Here is a 19,029-nt window from a genome sequence, read left to right on the forward strand (position 1 = left end):
GACCTACTCTATCTTAACACATACACACACAGGACGTCGGAACATGTCGCTGAGCAGAGCGCATCCTGCTGATTTGAAGTGATGACAACACTTTTGAGTTGGGACAGTTTATTGTCTGGCTGTTAGTGCTACGCTTCCCATTAAAACTTTATCAAAGCTTCCTGTTGTCATGCTCACAAAGTGGAATAATAAATCCCCATCTTGGAGATAAAAGAGAGAGAGAGCTCTACATGTCTGGCTGAGATTCAGTGGTTTCATCATGTGTTCAACAGCAGGCTATACCTGAATTACTCACCAACTCCACATCAAGGCCAAAAAGCTGATTTGTCTGTCAAATGCTGAGGTTTGACTCTCTCGCATTCCATCTTCAGGGAGGTCATTAAAATGGTACGGTGCAAATTTATATAGCACGCTTTACATATAGTTTGCACATTACATTCACACTGCAATTCACACACACATTGTCATACACTGATGGCAGAGGAAACCATGCAAGGCACCTACCTGCACATCGGGAGCAATTAGGGGTACAACGTCTTGCTCAATGACACTTCGACACTAACTCTTGGGGAGCCTGGGATCGAGCCAGCCACTCTACCCCTGAGCCACTTCCCGGCCACATTACTAGTCAATACTATAGGCTACTGTTGTACCGTACTACAAACCCACAGGCAAAAGTGAATAGTAACAAAGTACATTTACTTCTTTTTTTTTGAGTACCTGTAATTTCCTTGGGCATTTGTAATTTTTGATTCTTGACTTTCACTCCACTACATTTCAAATAGACAACTATTGTACTTTTGACTGTCTGAGTGCTGACTGCTGAGGGCCTGTGAAGTGAAAATGATTCCCCACCAATTTCTCATTACATCAACAGCAATTATATTTTCTCAAACAACAGAGACAACACAATCACTATAAAGAGCTTTAATCAGTGTTAGAAAACAGAAGGCAGTCCAGTTCCAAGACCTCTTTAGCGTTGGCTAGTGTTTTCAAAGTGCGGTTGGGTTCTGGGAGTCACATGACATACTGTAGTGGAGAACGTATGATGCTTGTACATTCTTGTAGTGTACAATGTTTTCCCTTGTTAGCCATGTAGTAGAAATGCAATTATATCAAGGATTGAAACGTACAAAGAGTGAGAGAATAATAGCAACAGCTGGTCAAAATTGAGCAAATCACACTTCAGACATTGACTAAAACATTGACCGGTTCTTTGGCCATGTAATGGGGCAATAACAGATACAACTCCCCAATAATGCTACATAGACTTTCTTGACAGTCCAGTGCAACATAAAAAATACTTTTCTATGCAAACGTTTATGTATGTCATGTTGTGTATAGAGGAGTTTTCTACTTCTAAAAAAATATATGGTCTAAAAAGACATATGTATTGTATATAACATTCAATGTGTAAAAAATGTACAGTAGTTATAAAAGGACTATCCAATTTCTTATGGAAGACTAGTTAAACATCTTGTATGGGTTAAGATTTCATCGATTTCACGTTTCTCGCCTGCCGTTGTGGACATCGGTGCATAGCACACAAATACATTTCATTTTACAGTCCAAAAAAAAAAAGGTCTTTGGTGAACATGTAAACATTTGCAACAGGATACAATAAGGCCTTAAAGTCGCAGTGCCAAATGATGATTATTTTCTTTTGATAAAAATGTTAAGTTGTATTAGGAGAAGCAATACAATTATGACAATAGTTGTCTAACAATACAAATTGAAATAGTTTTCAGAAAGCCTGCATTGCATAGTACAGACAGGTGACAGGTTGACAACCCCAAATAAAAGGAATGGAAAAACTTAACTAATGCATCCTACGTGAGCACAGTTGACCTCAATGTTGGATCAAGAGATTTAAGTGACTGTAAAAGGTTTGTTATTGAGGCACAGATGGCAGGAGCTTCACTGCTCAGCTGGCTTACAGCTGGCTAGTGTTTCAACTGATGCAATCTGGGAACCCATCAGCAAAAAGAAGGAAAAAAAGTACCCTCTGCTGTTTTTAGAAAAGGAATCAAGGATTTGCCATTTAGTTCAATTAACTGTCACATTATGCGAAACACTTCAGTGAATAGAAATCTCACATTTGGTGACTGTGATGAAAGAGGAAAATCAGAACTCTCCCTGAGGAGACCGAGAATGGCAAAGCAGAACGTGATCAGACTGGATCAAGAACCATGAGTCAACAACTAGAGGTGTTATTATAGTAGGGCTACACTTGCAGACAGTGCAGAAACCCCTCGGTTTTAACAGACACATTTGAGAATTCATATTCCTGCCATGGTTTGGTAACCTGACGCTGCCAGATCCAAGAAGCTTGCTACACAAATTTGTTTCACAGCTTATTGGGATCTGGGATCTCGGGAGCAAATTCGATGACAGGGCTGTTCCTTTTTTTCCAAGATACTTGGTAGATGATTGGATGGACCGTCTGTCTATCACCGTGTGGGCGTGCAAACACAACCAATCATATTGACGTGTCTATATAGCGTCACATCCGGTTTCGCACATGTCCCGCCCTTAGCTCACGCTGATTGGTTCGAACCACGAGTGGTTCGGCGTTAGCACAACTCCCTGAGAGATCCCAGATGGTTGCGGTGTTGGGGAACATGGTTACCCAATACCCCCCCCAGCTGGCAAAGTCAGGTTAATGGTTTGGGTCCACTTATCAAGATATTCTGAGTGATCAGCTTTATCTTATGATGAAATTTCCAGGATGATCCACCCACTAGGCACGAGGTGTCACTCATTGGTTTGATGAGTATAAATCATATGCTATAACCTTCCCAGTCACCAGACCTCAACCCGATGTTTTAGAGACAGCACTCTCCACCGGCATCATCAAAACATCAAATGAGGGATTATCTCTTTTGTTATAATGATGTTTGAACCCTCCAGTGGAGTTCCAGAGACTGACACAACCAAGCTTCTAGTGGCACGTAGTGGTGCCAACACCTTACAAAAAGACACTTTGTTGTTTTCTTTCATTTGTCACTTGTCTGTACTTCACTCCAGTGAATTCCCTCCGGAGGGAAAAAGATTGAGGGTATCCAGTGTGAGAGAAAGAAAGAGATTGTTGCAGAGCAAATTTTAACAGAATAATTACCGGTACGGTATATTATTTAAAAAAAATCACACCTGTGTGAACCGAGTGGTGCAACTCCCCTCTCTCTCACTGTATCACGGGAGACATGTGGTTGTCTATAGCCCCCTCACACTAACCAGTATGAGTTAGCTGGGACAGGGACTATACTATACATGGAGACATGTGGTTGTCTATAGCCCCCTCACACTAACCAGTTGGTTAGTGTGGGGCTGGGACAGGGACTATAATATACATGGGGCAATTGGCAATGACAAATATTTGGGACTAAAACAACAAAAACTGCTTATTTAAGGAAAAAGGAAATGGTGTTCTCCCTCAGTAAAAAAAAAAAAGCCTTCAGCTGGATACATGCAGATTAAGAGGGCTACAGGTATGGTTATATCAGTGTCTGCTGTCTCTACAGACACAAGACACGGGTATAGAGGACACAGTGTCATCCCCAACTCCCCTCTCCATGAAAAACAATCAAAATATGTCCTCTAGCAAAGAACTATAAGCATTATAAATGAGCAACAGATGCATCACTCTCCAGGGAGTGTAATAGACTTCAGGGTCCCTCCGTCTTCTCTTCCACCCTCTCCTCTGTCTGTCTGTCTGTCTGTCTGTCTGTCCATCCATAGTCTACAGGGAGCTGCTCTACCACTGCTCCCAGCTGAAGTCATCCCCACCACCGAACACCACAAAGAAGCCGAGGATGGTGAGAAAGATGACCGTGTTTCCTGCCATCACCAGACCACACGCACCCCACTCGATCTGGAAAAGAGACATCATATTTAAGGTTGTAGCACTAGCGCCTCCCAGTGGTTCTTTAGACAAAGACGTTACAGAGATTCAGAGAGACCCTAATTGATCCCTGCAGGGGAAATTCAGTTGGCAATGGCAGTACAGCAGTAAGAAAAACAGGATAGTTGCAGAAAGAGGGGATACAGCTACGGGTAGCAACAAAATACTAATAATTATGAATATACAAAAAAGGGTCAGCAAGGACAACACAGTGGGACTAGGATAGGAGTACCAGGTAGACACCAGGTATTCTACAGAAATAAAGGGGGGAAAAAGAAACGTCCTCCACACTTGACTAGTGTATTTCTGAAAAATACACCACTACTACTACATGTATATGGACATTATATAACCCCCAATTAATTAGACCAAAAGCAACAGTTATTACGTACATAGGCAGGTTCAGGGTAGGTAGGCAGAGAGCGTACTCGTCTCCCCTCAATTTTTCCAAGGTGTTGTATTTCTCTACTAACTAATACGGTAAGTTATGTACGGAGAGTTGAGACAGTAAAGCTTGTTTGTAATTAAATAATTTAATTTAATTAAAAGGAAAGGGAGAACTCACAATAGCCTTGCGGGCTAGGACAATCGGAAGGCCGAAACTTGATACCACAATTCCAGTGGTGAAGAAATATGCCAGCTCCCTACACGCATTGCTGGCAGCATCTGTGTCATCGCTGAGTCTTCTGGCAATGAATGTCGGGATGGGGCTCAACACGTAGAAGATGAGAACAAACAGTGGCCAATATTCCCTAAGAAAAGCCAGAGTCAGTAAGTAAGGACTAAAGTCTGAACATTTGAAGTGCAAGACTGCATATAAGGATTGGAAGTGTATGCCTCAGAACTTATGCCTTTTGTCTACCGTTTGTGTTGTTCAGACTCAGGGATAAAGTTTAAAACTTGTGAAACTCCTCTTCTCCCATGCTAATTGATCAGGAGTCAATAAGGGAATCCATAAAGAATCAGACTGATATAAGCATGCTAATGACATTGGTATCAATACAATCGTATCAATCCCATCCCTAACAGCATAATGGTAGGAGTCATGAAGTTATTCTGTCAGCCTATCACATACAGTAAACTCACTGGTAACAAGTAACGTCTGTTAGCTGCTTGTAGATTCAAAACATTTTGAAAACTAAATTTGTATTTATTTCTCTATTAATTTTCTCTTAAGGGTCACCTGCAAAACATTTCCAGGTAGGGGTCTGCAGCCCGCCTAGCACATAATTTGGGGGTCCTCTTCGGCTTGACATGAAAATGTTTGAGAATCACATTCAGTACAGCACTGGTTGAAGGTTCTGTGACCCCAATATAATCATATTTGAACTGGAGACCCCCAAAAAGAATCATATTCTAAATGGGGACCCCCCCCCACCCTGAAAAGCACTTGGAGTTGAGGCATTTAGTTTGACTGATAAATATTGTGAAAATAGCAGATCTACCAACTCACAACGCCTCATGTTGCAAGGCATTATTAGTCGCAATTTGCAACTCTAGATTGTTTTATAATGGGATGAATCTAGAGTTGCAATACCCTCCATTGACTCCCCACTCATCCAAATTGCAACTCCATGTGGGGGTCCCCGGGGGGTCCCCGGAACTTCCAAACCCGCACGAACGTGCCCAGGGAGAAATGACAGAGTTACCATGTGGGGGTCCCTCTACTGTACTGTACTGATACACCGGAAATCATCATATATACAGTTAATACATATGTGTGTTAGGCTGCACAACAGTGACACTTGGTTTTGAAAACCAACCAAATGCTATTTCCGTGCTCAGACCCAGGTACCCAGCCGGCCAGCCAGGCAGGCAGCCAGCCTGGCAGGCACACACAAAGCTACTTAAGGAAGTGGTTGCACCACTTCAGAATCCACTGTAGACATGTTATGAGCTACTTTCTGTCAAGACATTCTGTGCAGGTGTTGGAGTTTGGAAGCACTCGTTTTTATCAACGGGTCGAGCTGCTGCCTCCTGCATTATGTGTGAATTTGAAACAGGTGGTACGCAGGGCCGTTCAGTGACTTCGACGACGACTTCCAAACTCCAACACACACAATTTGATGAGTGGGGAGTCAATAAAGGGTATTGCAACTCTAGATTCATAATACAAACAATCACACCTGTGTGAACTGAGTGGTGCAAGTCCCCTCTCCCCCTGCCTCTCTCTCTGTAATTAGCACTAGGCAACTATCTCTCTCTCTCTTTTTCTGGCAAAACAGCGCCACTTTTGCCCCTACTGGTACTCATAGTCACATAGCCACACAGTCACATAGGTTAACACGGACATTGCTGTTCCTTGGAGTGTTACTGTGGTTGCACGGTGCAACTTGCGCCACTCAAAAATCACACCTGTGGGAACCGAGCGGTGCAACTATACATTTATAGTGTTATAGTTACTGTACTCTACTATGCTCTGTACCGTCCTGTATTGTAGTGTACTGTGTACATAATCAAAATAAAAAAGAGAGCACTTAAGTTCTACAACCACCTAAAAGAAAGTGACCTAGATGCACTCCATAACAAGGCACTCACACACAGTGAAACTCTAGAGAGATGCCCCCTCAGCCAGCTGGCCCTGGAACTCCGGGCACAAACACAAACAGTGCCACGAGATAGAAAACCCATTGGACTAAACCAAATTATAAAACAGCAAAGGGAAAACTATCTGACACATTGGAAAGAAGCAACACAAAAGCAGAGTAAACTAGAATGCTATCTGGCCCTAAACAGAGAATACACTCAGTACTCAGTGAGCAGTACTCAGAGAGTACTCAGTGAGCACAGTCTCGCGATCGAGAAAGGCCGTCATAGGCAGACCTGTATCCCGAGAGAAGACAGACTATGCACCCACTGCACACTAAACGAAGTGGAAACCGAGCTACACTTCCTAACCATCTGTCCATTGTACCAAGACATCAGAGACACATACTTCCCACAGATTACAACCACCACACACGGAGATTTTGAAAACATGACCAATGACAAAAAACTCCCATATCTGCTGGGCGAAGTACAACAATGTGCAAACACAGCAGCAAGATTTGTGATTTGCTGTGATAGGAGAAGGATATCAAATGGAACACAACCACCCTAAAGACTAATCATTGTGTATATTCCTGCACTATACCTGCATCGAGTGATCTTGGTACATAGAAGTTGATCTATTGAAGATTCTGACCTTCAAAGTACATAATTTTTGTTTTGATTGTATTGCTGTATTGTTGTATTGTTCTTTCTGCTTTGGCAATGTAAACGTATGTTTTCTCATGCCAATAAAGCCCTTTGAATTGAATTGTGTGGGGGTCCCCGGAACAGTGCCCATGAGTGCCGGATTTACCATGTGCAGCTTTCCGCGCTCAGACATACAGACACAGAGACATACGAACGGACGGACGAACATAGTTGGAGCGGAGGCACCGCTCCAAAATCTAGAGTTGCAATTATAAGCTTGTAGATCGGCTATTGTCACATTTTCCTCTTGTGCTATTTGACAATTTGGCCAATGTTTGACCAGTTTTGATATTATCTAGTGTGTTGATCACTTTTGATATCTTATTTTTTTTATGGTATTAGTTAGGTAAGGTAAAGTATTGTCATCTTGTCCGGGACACATCATCACAGGTTGAGAATCACATACAGTACATACCCGTACTGGTCCAATGCACAGCCCAGCAGAAGGAAGGTCAGCCCGATGGCACCACTAAACGACAAGCCAACTAGTGCTGAAAGGCAAACCGAAAACGTAGAAGTCATTCTATTGCATGGGCGACATACAATGACACGTTACTATATGTCGACATGAATGTAAACATATGGATGGGGCACCGCGATAACCTGTTGGTATACTGTTATTACGCATTCAAAGACAGAATGACATCATCAATGATTCAAGACCAATTTTGAAAGGTTATGTTAAAACAACTTTACCAATACGTGTACACGTTTAAGAAACGCAAAGAAGTGTCGCGAACATAAAGGAGCCTAGAAAATATAATTTACGATAAACAAGCTGTCGTGACTCTTGATCATGGTGATAATCAAAGTTAGTAAATTACAAGTAACTCCCTTAATTACCTTTCACGCCCGCCATTGTATAAAGATGTGCTTTTTCAGCTTCACTCCTTTTCTTTCGTGTTGTTTATTGTGCTCCTTTCTTTCTTTCGTCACTTCAGACTAACGTCGTACCACTTCCTCCTTTCCAGTGTTTTTTGTCTCTCTTTTCTGATCATCAGCTGACCTTCTTAAAGGTACAGTGACTGTCACTGAAAGTTCCTGACCTTAGAGGGGCTCAGCTGACCCTCAACAACTATTCTCTAACAACTATTCTCATCTCAACCCATTACATTTCAACGCTTACTAGAAGAAAAAAAGTTGAACAAAAATATATATACGCTAATTCAATACTAGCAGCAAAAAAAAGAAAAAAGTTATTATAAAAAATATATTATACAATGCGAGAAATTAAAGTTGTATCATCTGAGTACTTTAGAATGTACACGCTCAACCACCTTATTTACTCTGTGTTGGTGCAGTCCAGGATCACTGGAACTATCTAGAAGATATACTGTAGCCAAAAATTCATGATTTGAGTCATTTTCAAAAATCCACCTGTTGGTGGCCAACTGGTCAATGTGAAAAGGGTGGGATATATTCCTCAGCCTAGTATGAAAGTCTGTGAAAGATTCCACGTAAATTGCACGCTGCCTTCATGATTTGAGTCATTTTCAAAAATCCACCTGTTGGTGGTCCCCAGCTAAATCTTTAACTCTAACAAGTAGCCTACTGTACTTTTAGGCAGACATAGAATAGTACAACAACTTACAACAACAACAATTAATTTCAGTAATGGAGGAATGGAACACCTTTCCAGAATGGAATTTCCAGAACAATGCATAATTTTCATTTGACCAACAACAACGACAACAACAACAAACTGGTTCTAAATGTTCTCCTTTGACAAACAACATTGATTCTAATGTTCTAATATGAGAAATAAGGTAAAAGAGAGATCCACATTCCACACTGTGGGGCGAGATATCCACGCTTTGGGGCGAGCTATCCACGGCTTGGGGCGAGCCGTCTTCACTTTTCGAAATTCCGGGGCGAGCCGTCTTCACATTTCGCGGGGGCGAGTTGGCAAAGCGGCGAGATGACCTGTTACCAATTGGAGTATGTCTAAAAGACTTTAAAACACCTTCTTCAACCTCACTTAACTTAAGTGTGTTGTGTCATATTTCTGCTAGGTCATTCCCTCTCTATTTCCTTGTGTGGTTGAGGATTTATTGGGGAGATTAAACTGTTTGGGGCATAAGAACTTATGGAGGCATGCTGAATGAATACAAGGTAATTGAAGGCATACTCATACTCAGGCATGCCCAGAAGTTGTATTACTTGTGTCAAAGTCAGGTCTCTATAGTATGACTTGTTCAATTCCAAACTCGAGTTTCACTTGATTTCACAGAGGTTTGTGCAGTGCATTTTATTAAATCTGAGACAATTCAATTGCTACACATTTGGCACATTTTGTTATGAAATATCAAAATGATATCATGTTTAGCGTTTGTATGGCTGCAATTAATTGAATATATCTATATAATCCAGTATAAAAAAATTCTAAGTTAATCGAAAGAAGAATTGCTAATAAAATAATTGATAGTTGCAGTCCTATTTCAAAGTATCTCCATAATACTATCAAGTCATTGCTATGACCTACTGTACAATATACAGTATACAATTTAGTTGTGTACCTGTTGCCTAATATGACAAACAAAACAACAACTCATGAACCAGACCTCAACACAATAAGCAGATGTTTATTGTGGTACATACAGTGAATGGGGTTCACAAACTTTTCAGGCCTCGACCCCCCCAAAAGGGACCCCTCACCCTAACAAGCAATTGGAATTGTACTTATTGTAGGCATTACATTTTAGTTCGACTCGGTTCCACAGATACATGTGAACATAGCCGAACTACAAGCTCACAACGTGTCGCACTGCGAGACGTTGTGAGCATGTAGATCGTCTATTTTCGTTTTGTTATCTCTGTCTTACGTAATATTAGACAATTTGGCAATTTTTTTGTGGCTTTCGTCTTTATTTTATACTTTTTTATAGAGGGATAGACAGTAGGCTGACAGGAAACGGGGAGAGAGATGGGGGGGGGGCGACACGCAGCAAAGGCCGTCGAGATCGGGAGCCGAACCCGCGGCACACTGCCAGACCGGACTACCAGCCAAGGTGCCCGGACCTCCGAGCCACGTCCCAGGCCAATTTGGTATTAAAAAGGTCTTAAAGGTCATGAAATTATCACTTAAAAATGTGCAGATACCCTGTATACACTTACACTGTATGTTGGTTTGTGTACTGTTGAAGCTATCATCTAATCATCTGGAGACCCCCCCAAAACAATTGGGGACCCCCAGTTTGGGAACCAGTGGTCTACATTGTCCTGCACTGCAAACTACAGGTTGTCGATTTGAATACCGTTGTGCCTTTTCACAGGGATGAGGGAGAAATGGACAGAAGAGTTGGGATGTTGGAGTGAAATCTAGGTGCAAATAAAAGCTCATGTGATGACTGAGGGTCCTGTTCGACCCGTCCTGGCGTGAAGCTGAGAGATCTTCAGAGCGATGGTCGCCAGGGGTGCCAGCATCACCTGTTCCAAACACAGACGCAACACTGCTTAGTCATTCACAGCGGTGGGGCCAAGCAGAGGTGGAAAGTCACTAAGTACATTTGCTTGAGTACTGAACAAAATTATTGTACATATTTGAGGTACTTTTACTTTGCTTGAGTATTTCTTTTTAATACTTTATACTTCTTCTCCATTACATCTCAGAGGCAAACATTGTACTTTTTACTAAACTACAACTTTTCAACAGCTTTAGTTACTTACATTATATTATACATCTGCTATTCAAATTTATCGGCTGTCCGGCTATTAAAGATAGCTGATCTACAAGTTGACGATGTGGCGTGATACGATAATCAAATTATTTGTATGTTTTTGAAAACATTGTGAAATGAGATATTCTGCATAATGAGTACTTTTACTTTGCCACTTATTTTGATGACAGAACTTTTGTACTTTTACCCAAGTAAAATGTTGAATATAGGCAGAGTATAGACTATATTGTGATTTATAGTGAGTGTATACAAATGAACCAAACAGGCCCTTAAATGGAACCAAATGGATCGTCATAGGTCCATTTGGATTCATTTGTAATACACTCTCAGAGCTATGGGGGTCTGTGGCCTAATGCGCACCAAACTCCATGAAATGAAATGGTTTGAGAACCACTGAGTTAGTCTAGAGTCTAGACACTACCTGTGTGTCTTGGGAGATGTCCACTGAGTTAGTCTAGAGTCTAGACACTACCTGTGTGTATTGGGTTGGGAGAAGTCCACTGAGTTAGTTTAGAGTCTAGACACTACCTGTGTGTCTTGGGTTGGGAGAAGTCCACTGAGTTAGTCTAGAGTCTAGACACTACCTGTGTGTCTTGGGAGATGTCCACTGAGTTAGTCTAGAGTCTAGACACTACCTGTGTGTCTTGGGAGATGTCCACCTTCTCGTAGCTGTCGATGTAGATCCGAACAGTTGCCCCGACGCTTCCTGTCCCACTGAGTCTGTAGATGATCCGAGATCCATCTGTGAAGATTATCCGAAGGCCCTACAGTAAAATAAAATAAAACATGAATGAATGAATGAAAACATCATTATTTTGTTCTCTTTTTTTATCATTGTATTGCCTTTTTTTATCATTGAATTGGCTGTGCGTTTCAGAGCAAGTTCCTCCTTCAGTGTACAATATAAGACTGTCAACTAGCATGGATTAGAAGAATTGACAGATGAAACCAGAAGCGCCTTTGTTAACCACTTGAACCCCAGCAGTCCTATTCTTGGGGAAATTAAATATCTGTCTATCTGTCTGTCCATCCCGTACCTGGTTCCTTGTGATGGTGCTGTCCACTGGGTCTGTGTATTCAAAATTGTCTGCTTTCTCCACCTGGTAGATTGTGTCGCCCACAGCAAACCTCTGTCCTGCAAAGGACTTGTCCACTATTGTGTTTTCCAAGTATTCCATCATCTCGAAGGCTGCGTCCAGGTCTACATCCTCGTAGTCATATCTTGGTTGGGGCGATGACAATGACAAAAATCACAACAGCATTAACATTGTGTGCTGGACTCACTTCCATGCCATCCGATTCCAATGTTATATTATCATTTCTTATTAGAGTTTAGAGTATTGCTTTTTTAAATTGCTGAACTATTATGATAGCAATCATAGCACCAACATTAAGTAAAGTAAACAATACTATGCTGACAGGCAAGGCAGATCAATTGTTTTAACAATGTGCAACAGCATAGTTTGGCCACTAGATGTCAGCTAAATCCTTATCTCTTATGGCATGCCTTCAAATGCTTTAGCACTGTGTATGGAATCTGCTATACCAATCAAATGCATTGTCTTGATGACATACAGTAGCCTATCTATCAAACTCTGTGTTAATCTGTGTATAAAGTGTGAACCTTAGGGTGTATAAGACTGTGACCATGCACACACACACACGCACGCGCGCACACACACACACACACGCACGCACGCACGCACGCACGCCCGCCCGCCCGCCCGCCCGCCCGCCCGTCCGTCCGTCCGCCCGCCCGTCCGTCCGTCCGTCCGTCCGTCCGTCCGTCCGTCCGTCTGTCTGTCTGTCAATCAGTCAGCTGGAGTAGCAGTGGTAAAACCTAATGTGCTGTGAGCTATTTTCAGTGCACGACACCTGCACATAACCAAGTCTAACTGAGGCTTAACAGGCCTGATGCTTTTAAATACCTGGTGTAGTAATTTCTGCCATATTTCAGCCAGTGGTCCCTCATAATATCCTCGACACTCTGCCGCCTAGTGGCCAGGATGGACAGCCATGCCAGCACGGCCCAAAGCCCATCCTTTTCACGAATATGGTCTCCACCTGTCAGGGTGGTACAGGGGCAGAGTTTATGGTCTCCACCTGTCAGGGTGGTACAGTTTTAATCAAGATGACTGTAAAACCCTCCAGACAAATTATTGATTCAACTTAAAATCATTCGTAATCAGTGTCAGACAAATTATATTGGGGAATTCAAGCCAAGAGAAGGCAGAATTTTCTGTGAACCCTCAAGTCCTCGACATCTATGAAAAGAACATAAAAGTATAGCCAAGAGATTTGACTCCCCCGCTTAAAGTAAGAGATATCAAGTTTTAAAATGATTTACGATTTCAAAGTGATTTCTGTAGTCCGTTTCACTCACTGAAGAGCTACCTGTGCCGAAACTCTCCTCTCCACACAAGGACAGTCGGCCAGCGTCCATTAGGCTCCCAAAGAACTTCCACCCAGTGGGAGTTTCATAGAGCTCTATTTTTGTTGCCTTGGCTACTCTACAGGAAATACACAGAAACAGCATTCAAAGAAGAGCTCAAAATATCAACACTAACAATGATAAAACAATGTCGTCTGAAACTGTAACATCTTCAAATGGACAACCTTGGACTACGTAGCATCTCTAAAGTCCATGTAGATTTGAAAACAGGCTATATGTCACTTCTTTCACAGGTGATCACAATGTTACAAATTAAGACTCAAAAGAGTGAGGATGCTGCTATTGTGCTGGTTGGATCGTAGATGTATAGGCTATACACGTTGATATCTTATTGGCCGCTGCTGTTCTTTGGAGCAATGCATCATCGCGGCCGCCATATTATCCAGGTCTCTCCACTATTAGAATTATCATAACTCAACAAATTCACAACTGATTTTCACACTGTTTGGTTTGTTACAAATATTAAACATGTAATTACAGTATATTAAGTACTAATTAACAGAAATTATTATAAAACAGAAAAAGGATTTTAGTCATTCCCACCTGTCAGCATCTTTAAGTGGTTAACGAGTATCACTGGTAACACCTGTATACGGCTGCCATCTATAGCAGTGACTCCGCCCCTAAATAATTGGCACCATTGGCAAGATTGTTTCGATAATATAACATTACTGTAAAAGAAAATGTAAAAATATATACCATATGTAAAGAAAGAAAGAAAATGAATAAATAGCAGCACTCCTTGTCGGCTTTGACAAAGTGACAATAAGGTGAGATGACAGGCCGAGGCCTTACTTGTCTAAGGCTGCGCTGGTGGGCATGCTGCGAGCGAAACCTCTCACCCCCGTCTGCTGGAAGTAAGGGATGCAGAAGATATTGGCAGCGATCACAGCCACCGAGTCAGATGGGGTGACCAAGAAGCCATGCTTCCCCAGGATCATGTTTCGGTCCTAGAAAGCCAGGCAGACAGTGATCAGAAGGCCCGGGTTCAACTCCAGTTCATAACCTTTGACCCTTATTACTAAGTGTCCAATTGACCATTGTATCCAGACAGTTATAGGGAAAGTTTAGTGCGGGTTCTCTTTCAGTTTAGTCTAGAGTAAATAATTTTGTTAAATAAAACCGCAATCTATACATGTTGAAAGTGAATAAAATTATTTTTTTAATTAAATAAAATCAGTATAACTAACACAACTTGTTGTATTTGGTCTTCTATTGCAACATTTAGATCCAATTTCCGTGTAGGACCAGTGCCACTACTGGTTGACAAGAGTATTAAATGAAAATCAAATGGAATGATCTTCCCAAATGTGCTCTGAGTCTCTATTGTAGCTCTACAGTAAAGATTTCAGCACTGTCTCATGTGAGGCCCCAGGTTCCAATCCCAGGTAGGAAGTGACATTTATGGATTGCAGCTTTAAGCTTAAAATGTAAAATAGTTTTTAAATGTTTTGTGCCTTTTAGAGTTTTGATAAATAGAGCTTATCTGCACATACCCCGTCAGCATCAAACGCTGCACCAAAATCATATGGTCCCTCCCTCATGGCTTCCACCAGGTCTGCAGCGTAGATGAGGTTGGGGTCCGGGTGTAGGCCCCCAAAGTCCTCCATGGGGACACAGTTGACGGCAGAGTTAGAAGGGGAGCCCAGCTCCTCGCAAATGATCCTTCTCACATAGGGTCCCAACACTGGGGAACAAAAGAGATCAGACAGAGAACTACATTGAGACCTTTCCTTGAAGAGGAAGAGAACCTTTTTTGTTTTGTTTTGGGGGTTTTCTTTGTCGGGCCGCTAATCGAACTCGGGACTCGATGTCAGGCATCAGAGCTTGTGGTACAAGCCTTTAGGATTTAAGTGTGCACTCTCTTTTATAGAACAGCAGGCATATTCTGAATGATTACATTGTAAATATGTACTGTGTATGTATGTATGTATGTATGTATGTATGTATGCACTACATATTATGTTTTTGTCACTCCAAAGTACAGTAGAACAATCACAGCTCATGCCGCTACGTGTGTGACATCAAGAAACAGAAGCACCTCAAGCTGTGAAAGCCAGCTGTACCTGGTAGAGTGGAGCATGGTCGTAGTTGAAAAGGTTTTCTTTCATTCGACTTTGTTTGTTCTTGTTAAGTACTTTTGGTGAAATATGTATAAAGATGGCTATTTATGGCTATATATTTCCATTTGTCCAAAAGGAAACCACACCAGTCAACATGCCCACAAGCTGCCAGGTTGTCAATGCAAGGATTTGATTATGCAGCCCCTCTGGGTGGGACTACTGCGCTGTGGAGATTTGTCTCACGCATTAAGGCACATTGAACTTTTGATGAATAAACCGTGAGGAAAATGCGAAATATGCAAAGATATATTTAGCATCAAAACAATGAATCAACCGATCCAACAGTTCCATCCAGTCTCCAGAGCCATGTGGCCCATACTGTATGTCAGAAGCCAATCTCCTGTTTCCATAGCGCGAGGCAGCTTGATGTACAAGTACAGTACATCCCCTGGACATGATGCTAGTATGTCCAATCCAACCTGCTAAGTGCCAAGCAGGGAAGCATTGGGTACCCTAGCTGACACCTCAGTCTCAGGGCGGACACTTTAATTATTATTATATATTATTAATATTCATATAGTTGATGCCTCACTTCACTTCACTTTATCATTGTGTAATGAATATCATATGTGAATAGCAGAGGTCTCAAATGTCAATAATAACCCATCCACATATCCATATCTTACCAGGAAGTACTGCCAGGTTTGTTGCACACTGTTAGCCGTTTATATCCCATATCCCGGAGGGACTGTGCTAGAATTGCAAGTTGGTTGTCTAACAACAGCTGATTGAATAGGATAAGTTTAGAATAAGTTAAATGCTATTTCAAAGGGGGAAATCCTGCTCAGCTAAAATACTATATGAATGGTGTATTCAAGTTTACAATAAGAGAGAGCTAGCTGCCTTTTCTCAAACTACACACCTATAGTACATAGTTGCTTCATCCTCAACCTGAAACACCTGGTTACTTCCTGTATCTACGGTAACTATCGGTACCCAAAGATTGGAGAGGGAGACAGCGGCCTTATTTTACCTTGAGACTGTCCTGCACCTGTTTACTAGATTGGATGTTTTACCTTGAGACTGTCCTGCACCTGTTTACTAGATCGGATGTTTTACCTTGAGACTGTCCTGCACCTGTTTACTAGATCGGATGTGCGTGTTCTACTTTTTGAAAGAGGTCAAGAAAAATGTGATCACATCACGAACAAGAGATCATGATAACCTTACCAGAAATAACTTGATTGACAGCATGCAAAGTCAAAATATTGCAAGAGCCATAAACATACTGGTGTGGAATTGATGGCCTGCTAATCACCTAATCCCATGAGAGAGAGAGAGAGAGAGAGAGAGAGAGAGAGAGAGAGAGAGAGAGAGAGAGATACTGGTACATGTGATATGAATGTTTGGTGTCTTGTTAGAATAAGGAACATGCCAAAATCTATACATGTCCATACTCGACTTTTCACAGGGAGGGGGGGGGGGGGTATTGTGTGTGTGTGTGTGTGTGTGTGTGTGTGTGTGTGTGTGTGTGTGTGCATCCTGCATCTGGTTTCAGTGTTATCACACTAGGGGATACACTAAAGGCCCTGGGAACAGTTTGAATTCAGAAACCTCATCACTCCCTACGACGGCTTCTATTACCACATTCTCGTCTCAAAGACATACTGTAACAAACACTCGGGACTAGAACAGCTGAAAACCTTATTCGGTTTCTATATCACAATCTTCCCCTCTTTATCGTTGCCATGAACGTTGCATATCGAGCTTGAGTGGCATGGATTAGCACTTTTCCACTGGGTAAACACAACGTGTTTTCACCCTGACTTGACCTTCGCCTTTGACTTAGCAAAGATTCCCGACAAACAAGTGACGAATGTTTGCATCATGAACACCCACGACTTACCGTCACCTACAAAACAACACATTGTGACGTCTGGCTTTCTGGAAGGGATTGGAATTTCCTCGATTGCAAACAAGTGGATGTGTCCCGATGTCAAAGTGTTGTGAAAATGCAGGTGCTTATTAGGGGCTACAAATAGAATAACAAGACTGCTTCCTATAACTTGGTGGTTTCATGTGGCTTTGGGATTTCTTGCAGTCCACTCCTGTGTACGTGGCCCATCTATGATGTTTCTATGACATATATATATATTTGGGCAAGATTTCAGGCTGATTCGACCACCATTCCGTTCCAATCAGAGCCCCACAGAGCACCGAAGTCTGAAAAATGTATACATCCTAACTGGGTCACGTTTTGTCCCATAGACATCTTTAATATCGGGCCATATTCCAAAAATAAACAAATGGGCACGGTGGTTTGACTCTGATGGCGAGAAAATGCTAATGTTACCGCCTGCGAATTCATTCAAATTTTGTCAGAAACATACTGTATCAAATAGAATGACTGACTATCGTAAACTATACAGAGCCACGTCCCTGACAATATCGCCGGGACAGTATGTTTCTTTTTGGACCACAATTCCTATGAGACAATTGGAAGATGAACAATGTTATTTTCCATAAAGAAAATACTAAGGGATGAGAAAGCGACATCAGGACTTCTGTACTCTATATTTCAAAAAGTTTAGAACATAATGTTAACAAAAATGTGTAGGATTCTACGTTAGTCTATAGTGAGTGTGCACATAATCTGGTGGTAATCTGGTGCTGGCACTGAGCTGTTTGCCAGATTAGTTTTGGACAGACAGATACACCCTCTTATAGATACAGTAGCTACCTCTTTCAGACCACGCCAAAGAATCTCTGTATGAGATAAGCACTTCTGTTCAGGGAGTTTTCTTGGCAAGATGCACTGAATACATGAAGTAAAAGCTGTCCACACCAAGCACGATAACTGTCTACTATAAATCACCACTGTCAGCGTTATAGTTGTGCTGTGGGCTCTGCCATCCACCTGAGCTGGAATGACCTTTTTTAAAGCCATACATTTATAGTAATAATAGTGATCATGTTGGTGTAAGACTATATGGTCATACCAAAGACTGGACCCAGTGCCTCCCTGCTTGGCACTCAGCATCAAGGGTTGGATTGGGGTAAATCCCAGGCGACATACCAGGGGATGTACTTCATACTACATCAATCTACATCAATCTGCCTCACGCTACGGAAACAGGAGTTTGCTTTGCTGTATGGCAAGGCTTACTTATACATTTATGTTGCCTATTCAATAATAGGCAACATAGATCTACAAGCTCAAAGTGTTGAATACTCTCACCTCCATGCATGGCGTCTAGTCGTATCTTGTAGCTCTGGCCAGACAGCAGCTCCTTCAGAGCAGCAAAGTCAAAGATGTTTCTCATCAGATTGGCATAGGATTCCACAGAGTCTACCATCTCCACTTGGAATGAGCACAAACAAAAAGAAGGATTTACATGTACGTCCTAGGCTTTAGTCTTCACAATTATCGAGTGTTTAGGTTATAGTGGCATAAATGTCACATTCAGGGACGGGCTTGACATACCATATCATTTTACTATTGATTATAATTGAGCACATGCAGTAGGTATTTGAAGAAAAATAAATCTAGAAAATAGCAGATTTTCGGATCACAGCAGGTTGTGAACTTGAAAATTCTTCACATCATGACCAAAATAGCTATCCCAAGTTTAAAGTGGTTACTTTAAAAGTGGTTGTGTGCGTGCGTGCGTGCACATGGTAGCCATTCACCAGTGAAGG

The 19,029-nt window shown here is 41.8% G+C and overlaps 2 protein-coding genes across 2 annotated transcripts in view; both read right to left on the bottom strand.

Annotated features, from left to right (window-relative positions):
- Nucleotides 1-912: 912 nt before the first annotated feature.
- leprot (leptin receptor overlapping transcript) lies at nt 913-8,106 on the bottom strand. The gene is made up of 4 exons (XM_080778492.1): nt 7,982-8,106; nt 7,554-7,629; nt 4,467-4,653; nt 913-3,871 (listed from the first exon to the last, which is right to left on the bottom strand). The coding sequence occupies exons 1-4, from the start codon at nt 7,995-7,997 to the stop codon at nt 3,755-3,757; spliced, it is 396 nt and encodes a 131-aa protein (XP_080634618.1). The 5' UTR covers nt 7,998-8,106; the 3' UTR covers nt 913-3,754.
- Nucleotides 8,107-9,710: 1,604 nt separating this feature from the next.
- Nucleotides 9,711-19,029, bottom strand: part of LOC308325205 (phosphoglucomutase-1-like) — a 12,366-nt gene continuing 3,047 nt past the window's right edge. The window contains exons 3-11 of the mRNA XM_080777646.1: nt 19,021-19,029; nt 18,569-18,691; nt 14,764-14,954; nt 14,063-14,217; nt 13,210-13,325; nt 12,744-12,879; nt 11,853-12,036; nt 11,451-11,579; nt 9,711-10,564 (exon numbers count right to left, since the gene is read on the bottom strand). The exon at nt 19,021-19,029 is cut by the window's right edge and continues 138 nt beyond it. Coding sequence (XP_080633772.1) covers nt 10,475-10,564; nt 11,451-11,579; nt 11,853-12,036; nt 12,744-12,879; nt 13,210-13,325; nt 14,063-14,217; nt 14,764-14,954; nt 18,569-18,691; nt 19,021-19,029 — 1,133 coding nt within the window. The 3' untranslated portion in view covers nt 9,711-10,474. The remainder of the gene's footprint in view (nt 10,565-11,450; nt 11,580-11,852; nt 12,037-12,743; nt 12,880-13,209; nt 13,326-14,062; nt 14,218-14,763; nt 14,955-18,568; nt 18,692-19,020) is intronic.

Source organism: Protomyctophum bolini (genome assembly GCF_963924005.1).
Source record: "Protomyctophum bolini genome assembly, chromosome: 12".
Lineage (NCBI taxonomy): Eukaryota > Metazoa > Chordata > Actinopteri > Myctophiformes > Myctophidae > Protomyctophum > Protomyctophum bolini.